The sequence below is a fragment of the Ursus americanus genome, chromosome 3 (genome assembly GCF_024610735.1).
Source record: "Ursus americanus isolate L20-20 chromosome 3, mUrsAme1.1.p, whole genome shotgun sequence".
NCBI lineage: Eukaryota > Metazoa > Chordata > Mammalia > Carnivora > Ursidae > Ursus > Ursus americanus.
This window is the reverse complement of record NC_142129.1, coordinates 2,738,113-2,764,699: the sequence shown is the minus strand read 5'-3', so window position 1 is coordinate 2,764,699 and position 26,587 is coordinate 2,738,113. Positions and strand designations below refer to the sequence as shown.

The 26,587-nt window shown below is 57.3% G+C and overlaps 1 protein-coding gene across 11 annotated transcripts in view; it reads left to right on the top strand.

Moving 5' to 3' along the window:
- The window catches only part of RBM33 (RNA binding motif protein 33), a 129,566-nt gene extending 120,743 nt beyond the window's left edge, over positions 1-8,823 (top strand). For all 11 annotated transcript variants that reach the window (XM_045792235.2, XM_045792239.2, XM_087860654.1 and 8 more), the window contains 2 exons: positions 2,083-2,171; positions 2,499-8,823. In XM_045792235.2, the coding sequence (XP_045648191.1) occupies positions 2,083-2,171; positions 2,499-2,547 (138 nt within the window). In that variant the 3' untranslated portion in view covers positions 2,548-8,823. The remainder of the gene's footprint in view (positions 1-2,082; positions 2,172-2,498) is intronic.
- Positions 8,824-26,587: the final 17,764 nt, after the last annotated feature.

Below are 26,587 nucleotides of genomic sequence, written 5' to 3'. Positions count from 1 at the left end.
ATTTTCATAGTCCAGATTCCACGTGTGAATTGTAGTGTCAATAATTACTTGGGTTTTCATAAGAAGTTAGTTTTTCCTGTCTGTTCCTAATGAAATTCTTAAATTTTTAGATGAGGCGAGTGTAGATGAGTTCCTCTGACTCGCGCGTGAGGTCTGTCACAGCGCTGGTGGCAGTCGCTGTGGGAGCGCTGCCCTTGGCGCCTGCGAGCACCGTGGCTGGAGGAGAGGAGAGCAGGCCAGAGGCACACAGAAGCAAAAAGAAGGGCCTGGCAGTGGGCCCTGTGCAGGTGCTCAGGGACAAGGTGGGATTTGAAGCTGGCTCTGCCGTGAACCGAGGCGCGGGTCTTGGCCCGTAGTCCCCCCGCCCCACCCGGTGACCGAGCTCCAGAGTTGCACCAGCCTGAACTCAGTCACGGACAAGGCACAGACTGGGCGTGGGCAGCAGGGTGAGGCCGGCCGCTTGGAAGGGAAAGCAGGCCTGTCCCCAGCATATCAGGTGTGCCTCCGAGGCCAGAGAGGCCGCGTTGCCGAGGGTGTAGTCAAGGGTGTAGCCAACGAGGACTCGTGTTTATATCCTAAAGAAGCTTTATATCCCAAAGAAGAGAAGAAATCTCGGGTCGTCCTAAGCTTGCTTCATTCAGCACAGCAGGCAGGCAGACCCAGCCCACGCTGCCCGAGGGGCCATCCCCGCCGAGCCGTCCCCGCCGGCTGGGCGGCTGTGCTCCTGGGCGGGCCCCCAGCTGACCGCTCCTCTTCCGGGGTCTGTGTGCACAGCCAGTGTAGTTTGCAGACTTGACACGGTTTCGTTCTTTGTAAAGCACCGGAAGTGACTTTGGGGAAGGTGGCTGCTTTCGTAGCGCTCTCCTAGTCGTGTTAACTGGTAGACATTCTGTGGTTACTAAAGTGAAGAGTATTTGATGTTTCAGCCATGTGTTTCCATTGTAGATCTTTGACACGTGTTTTAAAATGAAATCGTCTCCTAGGTCAACACTCCAGGGGTCCTGTGTTACCATCGGTTTTTTCCTGGCTGTCCGACTTCACTAGACAGAAGCGCAGACACTGAGGCATGGGGTCCTGTGCAATCCCTGGGCAGTGTGTCCTGGGGTGAGCAGGGGTCCCGCCTCAGCTGCCGCGTGCCCTGCCCTTTGCAGAGGCTGAAGTCTGCACCGTGCCCCAGACACACGAGCTGAGCTGGCTGCGTCCCCAGGGTACTCGGGAAACATGAGGCTCTCAAGAGGGGGATTGGCTGAGAGATCACACAGGTCTCCTCCTTTGACCTGCCCCTCCCAGATCCTCGGATCCTAAACCCCAAGGCCTCAGGGAAAACTCAGAGCCGTGTGTCCTCCTCAGGGCAGGCGAGAGGACCAGGCATGAGATACCTCTGTCCAGATGTTGCTTTTCAGATGAATAAGATTCTCTGCACTCGGTGGATCATTTCTTTCCGTCTGTCTTCTTCACGAACTAACTTGGTTTTCGCTATAGACAGTAGTGGCCTCTGGAATGGTTGCTTTTAGCTCCTGAAGATTTCATTTGCGATGTCACTTAGTAATCAGCTTCTCAGTACGAAATGTGACCACACTATGCTGACAGCCGCCACCGGCGAAGCCGTGCCTCGTGACCAGCTAGGTGTAGAAAAGCCTCTTCTCACCCCGGTGGTAACTGGGGAGTCCCATTGCCAAGCAGCAGTTTCCTCTTGTCCGATGAGTATTTTAGAAAGTTTTGTGAGGGCCCCTCAGAGAAACGCCTGGCAGGAAGGCATGCGGACAGGAAGCAACTCTCCAAGAGTGTCTGCCACCAGGCCTCACAAAGAAGGTTGAGGGAAGAGTGAGTGGCTCGTGTGGCCGGATGAACACCAGGCTGGAGGTTATACATGTACTTGTGGGAATGACCGTTTTGGGATAGATACTCTGGATAAGATAAGAAAAATTGCTAGGGAGATAGAATTTTCTTCAGTGATCCAAGTATCAGCCTGGACTCGAATTTTGTCTTAAAGCTAACGTGTAAATATGTTGGGTGTTTTTTTTTTCTTTTTTTTTAAACACGTACATGATATTAAAACGTTTCTCTGTTTTCTTCCTCTAGAGTTTACAGATGCTTCCCCAGCAACGGAAAGCCATAGCTAAGTTCAAGGAACCAGCTCATGCGTTAGCATTTCAGCAGAAATTCCACAGGTACCTACGGTGTGTTCCGTGGTTAGGGTGCTGTGGGAGGGGGCGGGAGAGCCTCTCCGCCAAAGCGGCTGTGGTCTCGCATGCGTGCGTGTGCCCACCAGCTGCTGTACAAATGCACGAGTAGTGTGTAAGGAGCACACGCGGCACACACTTCTGTAATGTGGGTCATCAGCCCCCTGTTTTTGCATCGATCTCTGTCCATCTGCATTTTTATACCATCTTCGTTACTCCGGACCCCCCGCTTGACTTCAGTGTTCTTGTACCTTGCTGAGTTGGCTGCTGGTGTGGAGTTCAGTTCACGTTGACTGTTTGTTTGCTTTTCCACAGGCACATGATAGATTTGTCCCACATAAACGTGGCCCTGATTGTTGAGTGATTTCTAGCAGGAGACGCTGACCTGACACTGTACGCGCTGTGGAATTTCTTCACGGAAGCTGCAGCGCAGAATCCCCGCGAGTGTAGGCCTCTCCGTCTGCAGTCTTGCGTAACTGTTGTTCGGAGCGTCGCACGGCCCAGTGTCGATTCCAGCAGAGCTGAACTTGGGGACACGGCGGACTGGGGTTTGCTGTTAGACAGCTTCATGTTCTGTTGTCACCACAGAGAACTATAGTTTTTGTTTGCTTTTGTTTTCCAAGTGCTCACAGTGCATGTAGACATCGTTCTTCGTGATCGTACTGTGTCATCGATCACAGTGACTTAGATTCAGGAAGGAACATTAACGTCACAAATTCTAAGTAGTTTTTCACAGCAAAGAATACTTGATAATGGTTGCACTTATCTTCAGTGCAGGCTAGACAAGTGTTTTCCCAGCCCAGCGTAACTTGCGCTGTCTTCTCAGAAAGCCCTCAAAAGGCTCTTGGAAAAACGTAGATTAAAATGTGGGTGATTATGACTGACAGTTGCACATCCTGGAAAGCGGGGTATGAGGGTGGTTGGGAGTGGTGCCAATTGTGTGGCAGATTCTGCTTCTTGTGAATACTCCAAAAGCACCGACTGTGCGTTCCCAGTTCCAGAGGGGACTCCCCACCCCTCTACCCTTCCCAAATCAGGCAGCACACCTGGCAGGCGCCACCCGCTGCCCTGGGCCCAGGGAAGGTGCCCGTAGTGCTGCCGCCGCGTGGCCCTTCCGGAACGCCCTGCTGGGCGGGCTACAGCACGCATCTACCACGCGAGGTGGAGGGACGGCCCGGAGCTTGAACAGACCTGTGTCGTGGTTTTTTCCTTTTTTTAAATGCAGCCCATAGGGGCATGTTTGTGTCCCTGGCTCGGTAACATAGGGCATTCTTTGGGAACCTGGTTATCATTGCTTCGATTAACTTCTTGTTTTGGAAGGCCTTTGAGCAGGGCTGCGCCGTCCTTCCGCAGACTAGGAGCAGGTCGCCCCTTGTGGAGTGTGGTGTGAGGGACCGCCAAGCCCAAAGTGAAGTCGCAGTGTGTTCGTATCGCCATGAACCCGCTTGAGGAGTTCTAGGTAGGTTCCTTAGGTGAGACACTTACTCCCCATAAAGCAGCCTTTAGTAAAATTCATTCTGGGCAAATGTTTAAAAAAGTGCCTTATTGTATTTCCGCTCATGAAGGAGATTCACTGTTGTGGATTTATTCTCATGCAGACCTGAACTCTTTGAGCAAGTACTAGATACTAGGGCATCCTCTGACTTTTTAGCTGTGTTTTATACCTAAGATTTCACGTCAGGTTTATTAGTAGAATTAGAGGAGATAGTAGCCCGCTGCCACCTGCCGCCTCCGGTGAGCCCAGCGCACCCCCTGTAGACCGCAAAGCCCCTGCAGCCGGGCGTCCTCCCGCCTCTGCCTTCTGGGCCCTGGGACACAGGCCCTGGGAACCTGTGTCGTCGTGTTTCCCCAGGTGACATTTTCTAGTGTTTTTTCAGTTGAAGTTAGCTGAACTGGAGGGGAGTGTGCAGACCCCGTGAGGCTGCAGCGTGGATCTGAAGTGCGTCCTGTGCTGAGAGTCGGCCCGGAAGATGGAGGTGGTTGTTGAGGGCTGCTTTGCCGAAGGCGTTGTGCCAGGAAACAAACAGGCACTCGTAGGGTACAGTAGAACACCCTCCAGCGAAGGTGCCCGGCCTCGCTGGTTCCTGAAGGCCCGACGGAGCTGTGGAAGGCGGTGTCGTGCGCTGGGCCGCCTTGCTGGTCCAGCGGAGCGTGGCAGAGTCAGGGCCGGGAGCCTGCCCTCAGCTGGCGGGCACGGGTGGTCCTGTCTGCTTGTCACAAGTAGACACGGATGTGTTGATGTATTGAAAAGTGTAGTGTCTTTGGTCTGGCCCACCGAGAGCCGCATTGAAGGGAAGAGCTTGACGGCCTGGAACCTCTCCTTGAGAGCTCCGACCACTCCCTCTCGAGGGCCAGTGGGCAGGCTTTCAGCTGACGGACTTACTCTATCGCCGAGGACCAACTGACGCCGTAAAATGGGATAGTCTGAGTGTGCTGTAGCCTTGAAACCGAAAAGCTGCACGTTGTCTCTGGAAAGTAGGCACAGAAACACGCATTTTCTAGTTAGTGGTGATGAACTAACCAGTCCTACGTGGGTGGCACTGTTGAAGACAGCCCTTGAGGCTGCTCTAAGGTCTGCTTCTGGCATTGTCTGAGTAGGACACGGGTGTCCGGGACGTGTGTGTCCGTAAGTGTGCACACACGCGGAAGCGTCCTCTTGCTGTGATGTTCTTGAAAGCCGTGGGCCAGGTGGGTAGAAGGCTCAGCGCCGCCGCCTCCGCGCGCACGGCCATCAGGAGCGGCCCCCCTCAGGGCCCCCGCCCCGGGCCGGGAGCAGGAGCTTAGTTTCCTTGAGGGGGACTGCGGAAAAGGAGAGAAGCAGAGTTAGAGAGTAACGGGATTGCCATGGTCGGTGCATTTTCTGCAGTGCAGTCAGACCACCGTCAGCTGAGCCCTCTTGGAAGATCTGTTGCAACCATTATCTTTGTTCTTTATTTATCATGCATTTAAAATGAGATGCAGAAGCATTTAACATACGATGTAAATACGAACCTTTTAAAATTAAAATGTTATTGGAAATGCTTTCAATTCAGCAACAATCTTATTAGCTCTTTGTTAGTTCTTTTGTGTTGTCTTATCAAAGTTACATGGATACAGTTCCATAACTGTTGATGTGTTTGTGTGTATATTCGATTTTTATAAAGATGGTAGTAAGTCAATACATTTATCCTGACCTGTGTATTATTTGTTCCCAAATTCAAGAGGCCTAAAGTCAGTAAATACCAGTATATGGCATAAGGTAAACAATAGGTGATGATGTGGAGCCAAGTTACTTTTTCTTTTTGCATTGTCTTGTTTTGATTTTGTGCTGTACTATACGATCACGTAGCCGCTTACCTGAGCATAACCTTGCATTACCATTGGTCCGGCCGCTTGTGAAGTCCTTCTGCTGATACTTTTCTAAAGGAGAAATCCTGTTCTTTTTCCAAAAGAAATGTTGAGGGGTTCCCCCTTTCTGGACAGGCAGCATCCTAAGTAGGTGCCTGTACCCTCGCCCCAGGGGGGGACTGGAGGTGCTGGGGGGCTTCATAAGAGCTACTTTTCATTGGGTCGTTCTTCTCTTGATTTGTAACGGTCCTGGATAAACGATTGTTGACGCTTGGTTCTGTAGCATTTCTAAACTGTGACAGAGCTTAGATCCTGCACCCAGGGGTCTTTTCTCAAAGAACATTTTCCTTAATTTGCAAACAGAAGACTTTGTTGCCCGTGGAAGGAGAATGGGAGAGCTGTCCACGGTGGAGGGAGTGAGGAATGATGGGAAGGGTGGGGGGAGGAGAGTTTTGCAGAATGAAGGAGTTGTAATAAGTATATTATAATGAACTTCGGACACACGGACTCTTTTAAGAGGAGTCAGCCAGTCAAGTTGGGAGACGGAGGGTGGGCTCGCAGAAGGCTCTCTCTGGGGGATGGGAGGGTGCCCACCTGTCAGGGAGAGCCACCCTTCCCTGCGTGGGCCTTGAGCTCTTCCTCAGGAGGAGGCCGGACTGGCTCCTATGGGGTAGAGACGCACGGAGGCAGGGCCTTGCTCAGAGGGTTGGTTTTGAGAACCTATCACTTCCATTCTTTTTTTCTTTCATTTTCTTTTGGCTTGTGATTTTCTGTTTTGTTCTGTTTATTTTGTTGGTTTTTTTAAATTAATTTCTTTGTTATTTAATTGAAGGTAAGCTCACCATGCTGGTAGACCGCTGGACTGACAGGGACCCTGGTGCGGACAGTTGGGTTTTGGTAGAGGCCTGTGTGCCGAGTGCCTGGAGCGCCCACGCGCCCGGCCGTCAGGACGTGCATCCCCGTCGGCCTGTGCTGCCCGTAGCAGACGGCTTTGGGCTCCCTGGCGGGTGCACTGCCCTTCTTGGGTCATTTTAAATTTTTCCTCCCTCCCTGCTTGGAGGACTGTTCTGGTTTCATATATTCACTGGTAGACCTAATTTTATTTCCTTCAGTCAGGTAGAGTCCCACCCCCTCACCCCCCCACCCACCTTATTTATTTATTTATTTATTTGGAGTCGGTGGGGGGGTGCTTCTGAGAAGTAGCCCTTGGTTCTTTACAAATTTTTAAGTGACATTGTTCTAAAAGGGAATTTCCTGGACGGTGGGCGGGGGCGGGTGATAGAGACGGGGCCAGGAGACAGCTGCCCCCCCAGGAAGCCACAGGAGTTTAGATCATGTGGGGAGTTTAGCTATTTTACTGTGTTTAATGAGCACCTCGATTAACCTTTTCAACTGCTTTTAAAACTTGCGACTGGAGTGTTATTTTGGATGTTCCTGAATATGAATTCTCCAAAGGCATTCGGCCTTGATTCACTAGTAAATCCTAAGGATTTTGTGTAAGGTTTTTTGCAACCTGTTTAATTGTCATCATTTAAAACGCCTATGGTTTCATGTCCTAGAACCAAAGCAAACTCACTGATTCATATTGGATCCCAGGTACACCTTCTTCTGGTGGCGTATGGTTGGGAAGGATCATTGCTTTTACACGGTGTAACCTGCCTTTTCTAGAGGATGTTTTTTAAAACTCGTAACTCTCTCTTTTCTGTGCCGTGTTGTGGTAGGAAATCTTTTCATTAAGATGGCCAGGGAGAGCAGGTATCTTTAGTGAGAAGTTGCTTTTCCCTTTTATTTCTAACCAACTAAAATGTAAAAAGATCATGTTGGTGTGTTGCTCTGTTTTATTTAATTTTAAAACGATGTAGAAAAATACAGGGCCTTTAAAAAGAAAAAATGTAGTTTTATAGTTTTAATACGTTGCACAGAGTAGACAGATGTACTATTTTAATATATTCTGTATTTAGTACTTAATATACTCTAGAAAGTAGATCCTGACTTTTTTTAGCATGATTTTCGTTTAAATTTGTTTTCTCCGTAAGGGCACACGTAGTGGAAGCTAATTTTTTAAGGACTGTTTGAGTTTTACACACCGCAGTGTTGCCTTAGACGGACTAGCTGACGTAGGTGTTGGAAGCAGCACACGCTTGTACTCTCAGCCGAAGGGCAGGGGAGCCTTTGTGTTGATAATCCATCTTTGCTTTTCACAGGCATGGGATCCAGAATCGCTTTTCCTCTGTGAGGATTTTAGCTCTCCACCTTCATCTCTAATTCCACCCTTTAACTTCCAGGTTCAACCACAGCGAAGCCTGAAATCCTTCCATTCCGAGCTGCTTCTCCGTGTTGGGCGCCTCGTCCTCTGGGGGCCTCCCCGTGCCCCCTCTCCTTCCTGTTCTCTTGCACTTTCCTTCCCTGAGCCTGCCTGCCAGCAGCCACCACTGAGCGCTCCTTTCCCTTCTGGAGAATCCCTTGCTTTGACTTGTCCTCCTCCTCCTCCCCACCTGCCTTTGGTGACGGACTTCTTCATCGGCTGACGGTGCTGCGTTCTTTCTTGCTCCCGTGTCCGGTCCTAACATTCAGACTTCTTGGAGGGGGGGCACGACAATGGAGGGAATCTTTTTGCACTTGTGGGAATTCGATCGCATCTCATCTTTTGCTTTGACAGGTTTGACTCATGGTTTGTTCCCCCAGGTCTCTGTTGGAGAGAATAACACCTGAATTCTGTTGTTTTGCAGTTTGACTTGTAGGAGTGTGGGGCGCCCCCAGCCGCCCGGCCGTGCCGCAGGCGGGCAGCGTGTGATTAATCACCCCCTTGTTTTCACCCTCTACTTTTGCAGGACCTCTTGTGCATGAGTTCAGTGTTAGTTGGGGCGTGCCTATTTTCCCCTGGAAGTGGCGCCCCGTTTGAGCCTTTGTTACTGCTCTCGCCGTGATCCTTCCTAACCGTAGTGCGCACGCGCGGCCGAGCCGGCGCCTGGCAGCTCCGAGCTGGAGTCGGACGCTGTGTTTATTGGGAGTGCGTTGAGAGTTCAGACACCGCAGATGACCGAATTGCTTTCCTCTGGGTTGGTCTCCTTCATGTTTTCTACCCAACACTGCACTTGCGTTGTGGGAGAGGACGTTGCCTTGCTTTACCCCATTTTTCACTTTGTGCTGATCACTGTGACAGCTTTATCAGGAATCTATGTGAAGAGCAGTAGTGACGTGGTTGGAAGGAAATGTATTATGTGTGTATCATTTGTGTGACTCCGTCCCGAGGCGTGTCTCGGACTGTACTGTAATTGGAAAGATGTGTCAATAAAGTACTCTGCGGCTCCTGCTTCTGTCGTGTACCTTCTCTTTGATCTCGCCACTCGGACGCGGTCCGTCCCACATCTTAGCCACGTGGACAGACGGCACTGTGATCACCCCGCAGAAGACCGGGGTGGGGTTTCCCCGGGGAGTGGGGGCATCCCAGGCCCCCCAGAGCTGCCCCCTCTGCTGTAGGCATTGGCTTGGAAATGGTCTCTAATTAGTGGACCCCCAGGAAGGTCAGAGCGACCTCTCGTCTTCACCCACGTCTATGGTCTGCAGAGATCTCAACTGACAGTATTTTCTTTTGTTGGAAGTGGGGGAGTTATATTTTTTTTACATTTTTTAAGGCATTACAAATAATTGTTACTTTTCAAAGGACGTCTGTACACTGAAGCCGGAGAGCAGCGGTCATCCGCAATGTCACGCCCGTGTGCTGCCGCTGCGTGCGGCGCCCGGTTTTCATTTGGGAAGTTGCATGGTGCGCGCAGCTGGGCGTCCATATTCCGTTTCGTGCATCATCCACGCTTTCCGTGTTGCTACAGATCGCTCCTGAGTTCTGGTCTGTTCTGAAAACAAAGTATTTTGAAAATAACCCGCCACCCCACCCGTTCACGGAAACCTCTGAGAAGAGATCCAGGTGTTGACGCACACACCCGTGCTGGGACGGCATTTAGGCGGGAGGTGCTTGGTGGCTGCACCTCTCCTCACCTCCTGAAACCCACCTTTCTTACCTGTAGGAAGGGGGCTTACCTTGTGAAGATCCAGTGAAACGGTGTTGGTCAGTTGGGACCCCGTGCTGCCCCAGTAAGTCCCTCGAGTTGTGTGGGTGATACGGGCTCACCTGACAAGGTCTTCGTGCCCTTCATGGGACAAAACCACCTGTGTTCTCTCTTAAGAGTGACTGTCACTCTTCAGCCCGGCCACCCGTTGCGGGCCTCAAGGCCGCGGTCCCTTCTCTCATTTGGGCTCTGCATGGTACCTACTTGAATTCTAGTGACAAAGGCCAACACGGAGGGGGTGACCACGGTGCCCCCACAAGTGGGGGTGGCTGCAGGAGGACGGGCAGCGGCAGGGCCTTGACTCCCCTCCAAGCATCCGCCACGGCCTCACTGACAAAAATGTTCCAGCTAGAGACCTCCTGTGGCACCCTTGGTCCCTCTTCTCCCGACAGGAGGAGGAGGCCTTACATGGGGTCTGAGTGAGGAGGAAGCGATGCCTAGCAGAGGTCTACATGTTGGATTAATTTCTCAGGAACGAATTAACGGAGTTAATTTAACCCTAAATCAGAATCTGCAGAAGGCTAGTGACTGAAGCCAAAACCGTTTTTCTTCCATTTTAATCCCTATTCCATGGGTAAGTTGTTCTTTGTCTAAAGCCTGGCCTCTGCTTTGAGTGATGAGATCTCTGCAGAAGACGGGGCTGACAGTGCCCGTAGGGGTCGGGGAGCAAGTGGGAGGTACCAGGTGGAAAGGAGCTCCTTCGGAGGTTTCTCTCCACGCTGGGTCCCCGCGCAGGGCCGCACCCCCGAGGTTGGGGTGGGGTTTGTGTGGGGTTCTGCGTGCGTGTGGCAGGCGCTGGGGAGCGGTGGGAGCCGCCTGCAGATGCGGGGGTGGGCTGGGAGGTGCTCTGTTCCTGCATCACCACCCCGGAAGGGCAGCAGAAGTCCGCACCGCTGGCAGGTTCTGTCCACCGCCTCCGACAGGCGCTTGTACCAGAACGCACTTTCCCGTGTTTTGAAGGAGAGGAGTTACAGGCGAGTCTGAAGGGAGAATAGGGGAGAGTTAGTTCTCCAGGAGAGGGGCAGTGCGTAGGGAGTGTGGCCCCGAGCGGGGACAGCGGGCAGGAGGCACGGTGCTGGGCTGGAGGGCGGCTCCCAGACGTTGGCTTACAAGATCTGCGCTCGGAAGCGGCATTTTCCGGCTGCGCTTGGCTGTTGCCGGAGCCTGCGTGGGGCGGGGGGGGGGGGGGGGTGCGTGTGCAGAGGGGTCTCCTTCCCGGGTCTGCGATTCAGGCCAGCCATCCTTCAGCCTCCCCGGCCGGGGCCCCACACCCAGCTGGGGGGTGACCAGAGCCCCTTTCACTGGGCTGGGGGGCCTCACTCGAATTCCAGAAGTGTCTTGGCCTCAGGAGGCTGCCCCAGCGCCGCCCTCACGCCCAAACTTGTGCCTGGGTGGTGACAGGAAGAACAGCGCCAGGAGCCTCACAGACGACCAGAACTTAGGGTGGGTGGAGAGTGTCACGGAGGGGGCGGTCTTGGGGACAAGAGGGTGGCTGGTGGAGGCGGGGGGGCGCAACGGAAGGAGACGAGGGGCCGGCCCGGGGGGCCCGTGCAGAGATGGGATGTAAGACGCCCGCCTGAGCTCGGGTGGTGCTGGAGCGGGGCCGGGTCCTGGGACACCTGGCGGGTCTGCCGCACCCACCCCTCCCGGGGCCCCCGTGTGGCACCCCTGACCACCCCTTCATGGTGCTGGGAGGGGGCGGAGACAGGCCTGGGGGTGGCGCTGAGGGCTCTGGGACTAATGAGCCCGGGGTTACCCTGGGCCATGGCGCTGCGCTGGGCCCACGCTCTCCACCCGCAAGACCCCCATGGTGCCATGTTCCCGGGCCCGGGCTCTGGCCCACAATTGCCCCGTAAACTGACAGAGTCCACTCAGGCTGCTGGGGGCCGGGGAGGCACCCCCACACTGGATCCTCCCGAGGGGCTCACCTCGGCACCCCCAAACCCCACCCTGCGAGCCAAGGCCACGGCCCCGGAGGGTGTTGCTACGTGTGGGGGCCTGGGACTGCGGCTGCATTTCTCCCTTGCTGCCCCAATGCCTCGGGGTCTGGGGTGACTGAGGGGCCCTCCTTCTTCCTCAGGGAACCCGGCCTGAGACCCCACATCCTTGCAAGAACTGGAGGTGAGACTAGCTCCCCACCACCCACCGGTGGCCGCCCTCTGTGGAGGGTCGCGCCTCCCCCCTTGGCTGACCTAGCTCCCCATTTTCCTCTCCACCATGACTTTTGTCATTTCCACAGCATGGTCTTTCTGAGACGGGGCCTCCCTCTCCCCCGACCCCGCGGAGCCGCCCAGTGCCAGGCCTTATGCCGACCTGGTCATGGCCAGGAAGCACCCCATGGCCTGTGCGTCTCGGAGCTTCACACCCCCTAGGAACTCAGCTCTCCCCAGGCTGGAGGCCGGCGATTCTCGCCTGCGGGGCCCCCTCCCGCCAGCACCACCTCACCCTGGTGTGAGGTTTCCTTTCTCACCCAAAGTCAGTTTTCTGACTGTCCTCGATAACCGCCTCCTTGAGCACCTTTGACTCCCTGTGTTTTCTTTTCTCCTGGAACCGGGGCTCAGGGTGCTCGTCTGGACAGCTTGGATTCCTTGTGCTTCCAGCCTTGCAGTCCAGCTGGGGTCCCGGGGCTCCAGGGAAGTCCTCCTCAGTTCACGGTCACTCTCGTGGGGGAGTATTTCCTCTCTGCTGTCACTCCACCCGCGCACATCGTCTTCCCCTGCTCTCTCGCAGGTGATCCCGGGCCTCCCATGTCACCACTAAGACAGACGGCCGCCGTGCCGGGCACCAGCTCTGCCAGGCTGCCCGCAGGAGCCCCCATGGCGCCAGCTGTCCCCCGCCTGGCAGGCGTGTGTTCCCGGTCCTGGGCAAGGCCAGCTCCCCACCTGCACTGCACCCCCTTCCATGCACCTGCTGAAGACCTTGCACCTGCGGAGTCTGGTCGGCCCGCAGGTTTCTTCCCAGCCAGTCCTCTCCACTAGCAGACAGACTCCCTCCACTTCCCTTTCCGCCTCGAACCTGATTCTCCCCACTGCTTGCAAACTCACCAAGAAGGCTGGCTTTCTTTTCTTGCTGTCTGCATTTTCTCCCTAAAATTCCCTCTTGAATCCACACTGACCTGGCTTTTCAACCCAACATTTCCCCAAAACTTCTGCCAAGAATTCACATGGGCTCCATAGGCGCCTCAGGACGCCTGTCGACCCGTCAGCTTAGGAAAAGCGGTGGCATTCCTCCCGTGACCGTCAGAACACCTCTTCCGTCTTGCCTGGCTGGGATCTGCCTTCTGGTCTCCTGGTGGGGTCCTCCTCGTCCTCCGTCTTCCTGTCCGCTGAAGGTGGGAGCCCCTGGACTTCCCCCACTCTCCCTGCATGACCCCAGGCAGTCAGACCCCCCTTTCTGCTTAGATGTTCAGCAGCTGTTTCAAACTCAATACACGGAGCTCTTGACCTTTCCCTCGGTCTCCCCCAGCTCAGGAGGTGGGAACTCCAAGCTTTGGGGTCAGCGGTGCCTTCTCCAACACCCCCCGCTACTCGGCCAGCTCTGTCTTCCAGGAGTGTCTGGGATCTCAGCCCTTCCCTTCGCTCCACAGCTACCACCCCAGCGAAAGCCACCAAACTCTGTCACATGGGTTCGACTGGTCTCCAAGGGCCCCCCTTGGACCCCCGCAGCCGCCCTACCTCCGCCGTCTGTTATCAACGTCAGCGGGAAGGATCCTGTAAAGCCCACATCCTTCCCTGCCACCCTCCTGATGCTCCCCCTGCCCGGCAGCAGCCCTCAGGGAGGAGCAGGCCTCTGTGCCCTGCCCTCCTCGCGGCCTCGAGCGCTCCTCTCCGGGCAGGGTCGCGGCCGGCTCCTGCTCCGCCTTAGCGCGGCCCCGTGCCGTGCTGCCCGCTTGGGCCCTTGGGCTGGAGCGGTTCCCCCGGGGGCTCTTGCCTGTGGCTGGCTTTTCAGGACGTCCGGTAATTGTGGATCGGACATTCTGGACACGGCATTTTGGGGGTCTGCCTTAGTGTCCGTTTTTGTTCTGGAAGGGCAGCCGACCGAATGGAGGGTTCGTTGGCCCTTTTGAGACTTGATTTCCAGCCAGGTTTGGCCAGATCCCGGGAAGGCCTTGCTGCAGTGCGCTGATGGCCGGACACGTGTCTCTCGGAGTCTCCGCGGTGGCTGGCCCGGCCCCACAGCGCCCTGCCCCGGACACGTGCCGGGACTTACAGGGACCCTCTGCGGGTTTCTGGAGGCCCCTCGTGGAGCTACATGTGCTTCAAGACCCCGCACCAGAGGTTCCAGCGGCCTCAGCAGCCCCTGCGGCCCTCCACGCGGGCTCCATCCCTGTGCGCTGAAGTCAGGAAAGTTCGTCCACGCACGGGCCCGGGTGACCCTGGAGCTGACGGTGTGGGGTCGCAGCCGGTGCCTGTTACAGGAGGAGAGCCCCTGGGTTGTGATCACCACGTCGTGATGGGAAGAAGGTCCCATCCTCTTGTTTTGTCAGCCCCCATAGGACTGACTGCCACCTGGCAGAGGAGAGCGTGTTCGGTCTGTGGCCCACATGCCTCCCATCACTTGACGGAAACCCGAGGAGGGACGGGAAGTGCTCCTTGGACGGTGCGGCATGATGGTGCTCGTTTTGTTCCTTTAAGTTTTCATTTATTTATTTGAGTGCACGCACGAGCAGGGAGGAGGGGCGGAGGGAGAGGGAGAAGCGGGCTCCCTGCTGAGCCAGGAGCCCGGTGCGGAACTCGAACCCAGGACCCCGGGATGATGACCTGAGCCGAAGGCGGACGCTTCACCCACGGAGCCCCCCGGGTGTCCCCATGGTGCTTGTTCTTTATAAAACAAAGTTAACATTCTCTAGAAAAGACATCTACAATGTACTATCTTACACCGATTCTGAGATACTCCATTTTTCCACCCTCGACATCCCCAGGAGGGCACATCCGACGGTCACCACCACCAGCAATCACTCCAGACGCACTTGCACACGTGCTGCTGTTACTCTTGGAGGCATCGCCGACGACGAGTGCCTTGGCGGGCGCGTGAGACCCACCTGAGCTCCGTGTGAGGAAGGCCCAGGCCATGAGAGCCGCGGCCGGCAGCGCCCGCTGGTCATCAGGCGTCGTTTGTAGCAGATGCCGGAGCGCCCCTCACGTGTGTGGCATGCACGTGTGTGCGGCACGCGTGCTGCTTACATGGAGCGGTCCCGCACATCCCGAGTGAGGCTGTCCTGGCGTCACGGCGCTCCGGGCAGCCTGCAGCCTGCGTTGGACCCCAGCTCTCTGATTCCGGAGGCTGCGCCTTCACTGTTCTGCGGCCCGAGACAGTAGATGTCACCTGAAATCCTGCCGCCGAGGCACGTCCGTGGCCATTGCCCCAGGGAGGTTCCTGTGCGTTTATCGGTTGAAGCACAGATTTCCATTTCTGTACATGAAAACCGGTAGACTGTGCGGAGTTTCAGACTCTGAACCAGCAACTTACATACACGCGGGGTGCTAACCGTTGGGCTGTGCTAACCCGCTTCTCTCACGCGCTCGGACATTCGTGGGCCAGGCGGGGACAAGGCTGTCAAGCCTCTTGTGGCTCATTCTGGCAAGTATTCCATTGGATTAACCGGTAACTAACCAAATCCACGTCGGAGGCCACTTGGATCACGTCCACTTAGATAGAAGTCATGTTGCCATGATCACGCTTGTCTCAAAGGGACTCTGGGGGCAGGACTGCGGAGTCACAGTCTGACATTTTGTCTGCAATGCCCCCAAATGGTCACATGGTGGCTCCAGAGCACAGTCACGGGGCCGTGTGGGGAGCATCCGTTTCCCACTTGCTGCCCGCGTGTCAGGGGCGGAGTTTTACCGGACGCCCTGGTGCGGACGGCAGTGGCAGGAGCTCTTTGTCGAGGAAAGCCAGAGCCTTCCCCACTGAGGGCTCTAGAAGCAATGTAGGTATCAGACGATGGCCGCCTGGTGCCCCAGCAGGGGGGCAGGCACTGACTGTAGACCGCGTGGCTGAGGGCTGGTGGACCGAAGCGTGCTGGCCGAGGTCTGTGCCCCCGGCGTGCCTGTGACGCTCCCGGTGTCGGGGCCAGGGGCACCCAGGGGAGAGAGAGCCTTTCTGAAGCGCGGAGAGTCGCCCAGCACGGGGCCCAGGACCTGCCCTGGGAAACCCGGAGTCTTGAGAACAACCCTCGAGGTCACTGTAGGCCAACGGTCCACCTGTGCAGACGGACAAGCAAAGCTGCCAGCAGAGCGGAAGTCCAGTCCTCCTCCCTCACTTCCCCACCCGAGCCGAGAGGACGGTGGACCAGGGGCTCCGCTCAGCGTCTGCCCCACTTGTCCCATCCCACTGCTGAGGCCAGAGCCACACGTTCCCTTCCTCCGCCCTGCCTGCTGGTGTCCAGAAGGGCCTCCCAGCGGTTGCCTGTGGCTGCCCCTGGTCGGCACGGCTCCGTTACAGCACCTCGGCCTCCCGTGGGGAAGGCCACATTTGGCTGGGTTTGCAGCAGGGTGACCCCAAGCCGACAGTGGACACCGCGAGTGTGCTGTGGCGGCGTGGGCACCAATGCCCTCGTGTCCCAGAGCTCCCCGGGGCCGCTCACGTGATGTGCCTGCCCGTCAGCCACACGTGCCGCAGAAAGTGGGGTTGTTGATTTGTGAAGAGTCTTAGGAAGATATGAAGGCAATTCATAGTGAATTCCATGTTTTGAGGCCCCCCCTTTACGTTTGAAAATGCGACATTATATTAACAGGGGACGCTTTCACGTGTGCACATCTGCTCCACACCTGACATCTTGGGGGGTGGTCTTCCCGCCTTGGGGGCGAGTCTCCCGTGCCACCCGTCCTTTGCCGGGGCGGTCACAGGAGCGTGGAGTGCGGGGGTGCGGGCTGCGGGCTCCTCAGGGAACTCTGCCTGCTCCCCTGCTGAGCAAGGCCGCCTCTCGGGCTCCCCAGCAGATGGTGCTCTCCTACCGGGGAAGGCCGAGGCACAGTCCCGCAAGATGCCCCCGCGGCCTTCGTTCATCTGTGGGCTTGCTCGGTCACTCATTAATTCAGTACGTACAGAATGCCTGCCGCATGGCCTCCCGACAGTGGCGGGCACTGAGGACAGAGCCTCGAGCAAGACCACGCCAGCCCTGCCCCCCCACCCCGTGAGCCGTGACGCGCAGGCACAGAGCTGCCCCAGGGCACTGAGGCCACGGGTCGGAGAACACGTGGGAGCCGTTGTGGCTTGTGGGGGACCACGCTAGGCTGTGGAGATCTGAGAGCAGAGCCCGGCTCTCCTATCCCCTGTGCTCCTCCATGGGGAAGGCCCCATTCCTGGGGGGCAAAGGCACTTTTTCCACCAATGAGAACATTTGGGGAATGTCATTTCGGTGCTGGCTTTGAGCCTGGTAAAACGAGCCTCAGCACTTCATGGACACATATGACCTTACTTGTTTTCATCCCAAACTCTACGAGATGCTTCTCCAAATGACTCCTGATCATTTAGAACCTTCTAGAAGCAATAGCAAATGCACGGGTGCCCAGATCTCTAGGATTTCCACTTGGGCAGCAGCTTGGTGGCTGTTCCAGGATTCACTGGTGACCTGGGGTCACCAGGATGGATTTAGAGGCGAAGTGGAACAAGGAATTGCTTAAATGTTTTCAAATGAAAATATTTTATTTTTGCTTACAAAGTACTAAATTGTCATTGAGACAAACATGGAAAATAAAGATAAGCAAAAGGGCGAAATGAGGTCGCCTGCCACTCCGCCACCTGGAGACAGTGGTGACATTTCAGCGTGCTCAAACTTTTCTCTAAGAAAGCGCGCACACACACACACACAGAAGTGGGATCGAAGCTAACACAATGTGGAACCGGCTCTTTCTCACCGTGTGATACGTTGTAAGTAGCCCTCATGAGGTCGGGTATGTGTTAGCGTCATCTGGCCTAACCACCTAACCGCACCCGCGATCCGTTTAGTTGAGTGGTTCTCCCGAATTTACTTCACCAATTCCTTAGCGTTGGAGGCGGAAGCCGCGGCCCAGGCTTGCAGGATGTGGACGCCACCTTGGAAGCATGGTAAGACCCAGAGCATATGCAAATCTGGTCGTTTCCTTGGGATAAATTCCAACAGCAGAATTGCTGAGCCAAGGGGCACATGGAACGCCTGGCGTTGATGCCTTACTGGTGGCACAGTGACACCAGTTCCCACGGCCGTCCAACCCCAATCCCCGGCCAACCCGAAATACTCTTCCTCTTCCCACTTCTCCCACCATCTACTCTGTGGAACTGGGGCCTGGGCGTCAGGCAGAATTTAAAGATGTGGGAAGAAGAGGGGGACATCGCTGTTCGGGAGAGAGGCCAGGCCTGGACGAGCTGGGAGGAAGGGTCCAGGGAGGGTGACGCACGGGTTTCCTCCTTCCCTCCTCGCAGCGGGTGGATGGATGAAGCAGCAGGCACAGGGAGCTCCGAAGCCGAATGTTCGCAGCCCAGATCCTTCCCTTAGCTGTGCAATCTGGGAAAAACCACTTGCTTTCCTAAAGGTACGTCTGTCCTCTGTGAAGGGGGAGATTGGTGCCGTAGAAGGATGAAAGCCTCGTGCGGGCTGCTGCCACGTATTGGTGATAAAGATGGGAAGAAAAAACCACTCTCCAAATGTTTCACGCGTAATAACGTGGGTTTTTTCCATTCCTGCTATGAAATTTGAAGAGTGCGTGAATTCTTTTTTTTTAATTTTTAAACATTTTTAAAAGATTTTCTATATTTATTTGTCAGACAGAGAGAGGGAGATAGCACAAGCAGGGGGAGCGGCAGGCAGAGGGAGAAGCAGGCTCCCCGGGGCTGGATCCCAGGACCCTGAGACCAGGCCCAGAGCCGAAGGCAGACGCTTCGCTGCCCGAGCCACCAGGTGCCCCGAATGCATGAATCCTCTCAGAGCTCCGTGAGCACCTGGAACAGCCTCGTAAGTTCCTAAGGAGCCTAACGAGCAACTTACTGACCGAAACCAGAAATCCCAGAATCCCGTTTGTCTCGTGCCCCATTTTCTCCGCCACTCGCGCTAGGGCGGGAAGGGAAAGCATTCCCCGTGTGAGCTGGCGGCCCGGGCTGCCTGCACCCCGCCTGCCCCCACCTCTCCGCTGCCCTCCGACCCCCCGACGCCTGTCCCAGGGCTGTCACCCTCCCCGTTCCATTCCTCTCAAAGGCTATTCTCAGAGGAGGGTTTGATATTTAAGAAGCGCCCGCGAGTCTGACTGCCCTGGGCTGGCGCTCTCCTCACGGGAGGGACGGCCGCCTAGGCTGCTCCCTGACCGGGACACCCGGCGCGGGCGGGACACCTGCTCTTGACTGCCCTGTGGGCAAGATGGACCCCTCGCCCCAGAGAGACTCTCCTGTCCGCCCGCTGCCTGCCTCTTCCACCCTCACGCACACCCACACATGCTTGCACACCCTCGCCACACGCCTCATAACACACCCGTGCACACTCAGCCCTCACATCTCACACATGCACACACGTGCACACATGCACACACCTCACACATGTGCACACACCTGCACGCTCACGCTCACAGTTCACGCACACGTACTCACTACTCACACTCGCCTCTTACACTCGCTCACACCCACAGAACACTGACACAGGTGCACACAGCCACCCTGGAAAACACTCTCCAGTGTGTGTGTGCGGACGCCACCTCATGTCCCACACCTTCCGTGGTGTGGGAAGGGGAAGCCGCGGGAGCCCTGCCTCCCCAGAGCTGCCCTGGGCCCCACCTGCCCCACGAGGACAGCAGAGGTCACGGGTGGCAGGAGGGGCAGGGGACCAGGTGACGAAGCCCCAGTCTCTAGGAGCTGGGACACTGGGCCAGCAGCCTGCCGGCGGGGGGGCAGCGACATGGCCAGAAGTGCTGCCTGCACCTGCCCAGAGTGCGTGTCTCTGGAAGAAGCCAGCCTGGGTTGCTCAAGACGGCAGAGCCTGTGTCCCTCGGCCTGGCATACTCACAGGCAGACAGAAGTATTTTTAAACTCATTTCCCTGACCTAAAAAGGCTCTTTTTTAACTGAACACCTGGTCTTGAGGACCGACACGGGAGCACGGCCTATAAATAGCTCAGCACCCCAGCCGGGGAGGCAGCTGTGGCCCCTGCAGGCCGCTGGGGACAGCTCCGGACCCTGCAGGTGTCTGGGGGCCCCCGAGCGGGGGTCCCGGCATGGGGCGCTGCACGGGCAGAACACGGGGCGGGGCCGGGCTGGGGCTCGTCGTGGACTGGAGCCGGTCGCCCCCGGGGCCCCCGCTGCTGCCAGTCCTGCCCCCTCGGGACAGGTGTGGGAGGCACAGAAGGCCGCGGGCATCTCGGCCCACAGAGGTGAGGGAGGGCGGGCCCGACCGCCAACCACAGCTGTGTGCTGACAGTGGCAGGATCTGAGCCCCACAAATCTAAAAATGAGTTTATTCTTTTGAACAATGGAAGTGTGTTCCTTACATTGAACTAGGAAAATACGGAAAATGTAATAAACGTGCACCTAGCTAAAGTCCCTCAAATCCCAACCAAGCCATGTTGGGGTGCTGATGCCCCCCAGGCTCACTTCATCTGGGAAGCCGCCAGGCCCCGGGGGGCCGCTCACCCCCGGCTCTGCTCTCCCCTCTTTGACAAGTTGCCTCGGAGCTTTAGATTTTACTTGTATTTCCCCACAGTGGTGCATAATTATTGCCCGATGATGTACGACGCCCACTCGGCCGAGGCCAGTTCTCCAGGCAGCCCTCTCTGACCCGCCTGCCCAACTCCCCAGGCGCCGGGGAGGGCTGGCTCAGTTTCCCTGCTGGTTCTGGCCCCTCCGGGCTTGGCCTGGGGAAGAAAGGGAGTTCCCACGAGGGAAGGAAGGAAGAGCCGGTACGGGGTGGGAGGGGTCCGTGGGACACTCGGTGCCTGTCACGGGGATGCGCGCTGGGGGTCTTCACCTGGAGCCGGATGGAGGCCAGACAGAGGGGTAGGTCCTCCGGGCCACCGCACGAGGACAGGGGCGCACTGCTCGGTGCCACTGGAGGAGGTGTCCCCCTGCTTCCTTTTCTCGCTTCCGATATGGCCCTGGGGGGATGCAGAGCCCCTCACCCCTGCTCCCCAAACCCGTGGGCAGGCCCCGAAATCAGTCTGTGGCCTGGTCTGGATAGGAAGCGCGCAAGATACCAGAGTTCACTGCGGGTGGGAAAGACGGGCTGCGCTCCAGGGACGTGCTTCTCACAGTGGGGGTCAGACGTGGTCAGACGTAGCACACAGTTACAGCCAACTCCTGCTGGAAGGTTCTGGACATCTGATGAACACTGGTCTATTAGACGTCTTGTTGTTCCTGAAACTTCTTCCTTAAAAAAAGGAAAAAGCCTTGAGAGGGACGCTCTTCCTGATCCCCAGCCCCGGAGGCCACCCAGAGATTCACCGTGTCCCTGGATCTGCATTGAAGTGACCCCTGGGCTGTAATCAGGGGCACCCAGGAGGAAAGTGCTTTTTGGAAGGAAGTGGCCTGGAGAGCGAGAGAGCTGGGACTGCAGCTCTGCCCTCCGACCCCAGCTGCAGCACACCCACCCTGCTCACACGTGGCCAGCCCTGGACTGCAGTGGGACGGTACTGTCCTCACAGCGTCACTGCCCCCGACGGAGCTGGGCGGGATACCCGGCTGGCGGAAGGCCGCCCTCTCTTTCCTGTTGACGACGTGTGGGGTCCCCTCCAGGTGGGCCACCCTGGAAGGAAGTCGCGCTTTGTAACGTTGTTCTGTGTCTTGTGCAGTGGCCCGCCCAGTGTGGTCACCGGCCCTCAGGAGACTGCTGGTGTCTGATGGCAGTGACCCCACGGAGGGCGACCCCAAGGGTCTGCTCCCAGAGAATCAGAATGCCTTCATCTCCAGAATGTTCACTTTGTAAGGTAGTCTTTCTCTGGGTGTAGACAGACTTGTTCAGCCTCACCTGGATCCGGGAGGAGCCCAAGCATCGGTTGTAGGAAATGGCTGGCCTTCAAGCGGGAGCATTTCTACGTTTCAAGGGACCGTGGGTCTGCTGCCTCCCTCCCCGTGAGCAGACAGAGGCCAGGCAGTGTTGAGGCGGGTTACTGGTGGGGCCACAGGGGCCCCCAGTGCCTGGCTCCCTCTCGCTGAGGCTGAATGCACACAGACGAGAACGGTTATGGTGCCCCAGGACTTCTCAGAGGGGCCCCATGACCACTGTCCCCCTGTATGGCCCCGTCCTCCCTATAGCCCTCCCCTCAGGTCGCCCACTTACCGCAAGGTGTGCGAAGTGGGTCCAGGGAGAGGAGCCGAGGGCCGCGCAGCCCAGCGAGGCCCCCACAGCCAGCAGCCCGCTCCTTCCAGGCGCCCCTGCCCCAGACCGCTGGGGGGAGGGTCTGCCCAGCCCCTCAGCCCTGTAAATGGCAGCAGCCGCCCCTCCCTCTGCAGGGCCTCGTGCCCAGAAAGGGGAGGCCTCAACCCCACTGTAGACCAAGTGGGGGACCGTGGTGCCCCTCCAGCACCAGGTAGAGAAGTAACACTGCCTCTCCGTGTCCCAAGGCGGCATCTTTATTGCTCCTTTCTGACCGCGGGCGTCCAAGAATAAAGTCATCCTGGAGAGCGCCGACCCACGACTCGGGCCGGTCCACTGGGGCGGCTGAGCTTTAATTTGGGTCACGGAAGGCGGGAGGGAGGCAGGCCGCTCCGAATGCACGGACGGCCCGGGCCGCCCACTCTAACTGGACCCACCACGTCTCCTTGACACTCCTCTCTGGGGGCTGACCTGCTGTCACTTGCTTTCTGTTTGAAGACACTTTGAGGAACCCCCAGCTGGTGGTCACCCTCCCCCCGCTTTGCGGCCTCTGCAGTGCCAGTGCCCGCCTTCTCCCACCGTCACCAGCAGAGGGCGCTCGGACTCCACTCACCGGAGCGTCTCCAGCCCGGATGTAGTTGCTGATGCTGGCTGCACTCGGACACCTTTAGGGACGAGGGTGAGGGACGGAGCCACAGGCAGCGTGCCGCGCTGACCCACGCCACGCTGACCCAGCACCCCGTATCTCCCCAGCTCCCTCTGCTGCCGGCCTCGTCTTACGCTCAGCCTTATGCTAGGGGCAGCACCAGGAGCAGTCCCTGAGAGGAGCGGGGCGGCCTGCACCTGGGAGCGGCCGGCAGCCTTCCGCTCCTGCCAGCCTCCCCAGGCCAGCCGTGTGGACCAGCGGCGTGCCCGGGTAGCAGGCGGCGGAGCTGGAAGCCCGCCTAAGGGCTGGATGCACAGCCGGCCGTGGGAGCTGGCTGCCCGGTGCTGGCGGTGATGGGGCTGTGCAGTCGCAGGAGGGAAGCCAGCCGCAGAGGCCCTGCTCGGAGCTGGGAGCTGGGGGCCGGGCCAAGGCTCTCAGAGCCTCAGAGCCCCAGGCACGGGAGAGATGACTGTGCCTTCCCACGTACATCACCAGGTCCCAACAACAAGCACAAGGGCAGCATCGACAATAAACCGTGAGGGGAGTGGGCAGGTCCAATGATGTTTGGTCTTCTCATGTTGATGCTGACGCTCGGGAGCTCTTTCCGAAACACCAAATATCAGATTCCCACAGCCTCCTCCCACCCACCCCGCTTCTCTGCCAAGGCTCCTGCTTGGCTGGGCCCGTGCGTGGCCCGCCTGTTGGGTGGCCCAGTGCTGAGTTAGGAGCGTGGGCACAGTCTGGCTGCAGGGTTTGCTGGGACTCGGATGACACGGACGGCAGGGCGGCAGACGCAGGGACCAGTGAGCAGAGGCTCCTTTCAGACATGGGGCTGCCTTCCTGCCTTGTAGTGCCAGGGGCCAGGGTTCTCAAAGGGAGTCCTTGACCTCTCCTGGGGTGTGGAGGAAGGAATTCCCCCACGGGGACGAGGGGCGGCATCCAGGGGAGAGGGTGTCACTTTCCCCTGGAAGCAAACACTTAGGCCCTGACCTGGGATAAATAGGACTGCATCCAGAAGCCGAGTTCTGTTGTTCAGGGGAATGGTTTCCTTGGATTCTGGACATAATATCTGTTCTAATTTATCTTCAGTCTTCAGGTTTTTCAACCCCCTTACTGAAGCCAGCTCCCCCCGTCTGGGAACACAGGGGCCCTTGTCGCGAAAACCACAGCGAGGCATTGAAAAGGCGATCTTCCGTTTCCTCGTCTCGCGGAGCACGCCCCAGAGCTCGCTTATAGGGTAAACTGTGAATTCCTATGATTTTCTTCTTAATTGGAGAAAATCAAACTCAGCCAAAGAAAGGACACATCATCTCCAAATCTGACTCTTTTCTCACCGTGGGGCTGCTTTCCCGGAGCCCGGACACGACTGTCGCCCGTCTTCCTCTGCTCTTGGTGCCGGCCCTTGCCCGGGGTTGCTGATCACCCGTTCCCCGCTTAGCCCACACCCGCTTAGCGCTCAGCTTTGCCCGGGACACCACCAGGGCCAAGGGACTGCTGGCGGCTCTTCCTGGATCTGTCACCCCCTCTACGGTTCTGAGAAAGGAGGATTGGGGGGGGTCCTTTGGATCCCAACAGAAAACAGGCTTTGTTGGTGTACACACCGCTCTGTTCCGGCCCCAGCCTCCTGCTCCCACGGCGGGGCTCAGTTTCCCCACAACCTAGGTTTTCCCATCCTAGACTATGGGTAGCAAACTTTCTCTGTAGAGATCCAGTGAGTAAATATCTCAGGCTCTGTGGGCCATGTGGTTCCTGATGCAACTTCTGTGCCCCAAGACTCCCCCAGGCAGCGTGTGAAGGAATGGGGGGGGGGAGTTCCAAGAGAACTTTACTGATGGACACTGAAGTCTGAACTTCATATAATTGTTACCTGTCATGAAATCTTATTCTTTAGGTTTTTTGTTTTCAACCGTTAAAAAAATATACGTGAAAACCCACCTCAGTTCACGGGCTGTGTAAGAACAGGTCAAGGACCGGATTATTCTCGGGGGAATGTGCCAACGCCTGTCTGCGAACGTACACCCAGCAGAGCGCCTGCAGAAAACCAGGGCTCACCAGGTGTTGGGTGCTTTGTTCATGAGAAGCTGTTTGGAAGTCCACTTCCCAGGGCCTCCCAACCCCTCTGAGCTCCGTGTTCTTTTGGAAGAATGGGTCATCAGAGAACTCGGAATGTGGTCGGAGACCTAGCCCCGCACAGCCCTGCAGCTGGCTCACCACAGGCGCGTTGCCACTTTCTTGCCAAATCTTGCAACCAGCTGGCATTCTGTGCAAGTTTGCCACGTGGGTGTGACGCCGGCAGCCAAGGGACTCCACCAGGAGCAGACAGCGCCGCCTTGTCCCCCAGCACTGCAGCTGCACGGGACGTCCCAGCCACGTGCTTCAGCGCCCACAGCCCGGTCGCGCCCCACCACCGAGGCCCGCGCGGCTGGCGCTCCCACAGACGTCGTCTCTCACATGGCAGCACAAGCTCGCGGAGGAAAGTGAGACTCGCAGAGGACCGTACGGGACAGGAAGCCTGCCACAGAACAGACATGGCCGGACGTCTCTGTAACTTCTTTAATTATTCAGACAATAGAGCACAAAGAGAACAGTTTCAAGTACATTGTGATACACGCTTTTGACAGGAATAGATATGCATTTAGTCACGAGGGAGGCTGGCAGCAACACTGCGCGGACACTTCGCACAAGCTCTTCACACCGTCCACCCTGCAGGTGGAGCGGACGCCTCGGCTGGCGGGACCGGGCTGCGCCACCCTGACGCCCTGTGCTGAGGTTCTCGACCGCGTGGCTCCCTTTTGGTGGCTGTGAGAGAGAGGATTCCGAATGTAAAGGTGGAAAAGGGGCTGCGGCCATGGAACCGGGTGGGGGGGGAAGCGGGAGGGTGCTGCCACCACGCCTGACCGGGGGGGGTAGCCACTGAGGGCCACGGTGCCCCAGCACTGGTCGTCACCAACGGTGGGTCCCTTGGGGCCTGGCTGGCGCTCCAATTCTCTCTTTGGCCAATGAGGCTGACCGCTAACAAGTCTGCCAATCAGCACAGCCAGAGCCATCGGGGTGCCAGGGCTTCCACTCAGAACCGAACAGTCAACAGAACAGAAACCACCAAATGCCACCCGGAATTGCAAACTTTGCGCCTGCTAACTACCGAGAAGACCAAAGAAAAGTCTCTGACAGAGAAAAACCAAGGACCACTCCCGCCTGGAGGGCTTGGCCCCTTGGAAGCATGCAGAGGGCAAGCTCCAGGGTGCACGCTGGGCCCCTGGCCCCAGCGCCGTCCCTCCAGGCCCACGGCCTCCTGGAAAAGGCACACCATGCCAGACCTCAGCACAGAAGCCCCTCAGGGACCAGTGTTTCTGGCTGAAGACACCACCACAGGCCTAACCTTAGGGGCAGGATCTCCAGCCCCCACCCAGGGGGGACTGAAGCCTGCCTGAAGCCGTCAGGCTCCGTTCTGCTCCCCAAACCCAAACCAGCTTCCAGACAGGCTTAAGTTGCTTAGAGACCCTATGCGCACACAGCCATCCTTCCAAAGCCGAGCCTGCTTAGACAGTTGGCCCAAAACACACATCAGGACAGTAGCCTTTGATAAGCCAAAGCACTGAGAGCGACAGCCAAGGGCTGAGCCCCTCTCAGCTGAGTCTATGACACAAGATCAAGCATAGAGGACTGCTTCCTCCAGACCCAGCTGACATAGGGCACCAACCACAGGGCACACGCTAAAGTAGGACCATGCCCTAGGGACGAAAGTCTACACCGAACAACCATTCTGGACACACGGCTTGGACTCGACAACACCAACGCGGCCCGAGGACCCCAGCAGCCCTGAGACTAGCAGCTGTGACTGGGGAGGAGGGGAGATGGGCCCCCCTGAGAGCGGGTGGACAATGTGCAGTCCTCAGTGGGTTTGCCACGAGGGTCCCGGGGGGGTGGTTCAGAGAAGATCAACACTTGGCCCTCTCCTTGGGGACCCATCTGGAAAGGGTACCCCAGGACTTCACAAAGCAGCTAGGGGCCTCCTCCCTTCGAGGCCAGAGGACCAGGCCCTCCAACGTGGGGCAACCAAGCCGAGGGCATGAGATCCGCCCGCAGCTACACGG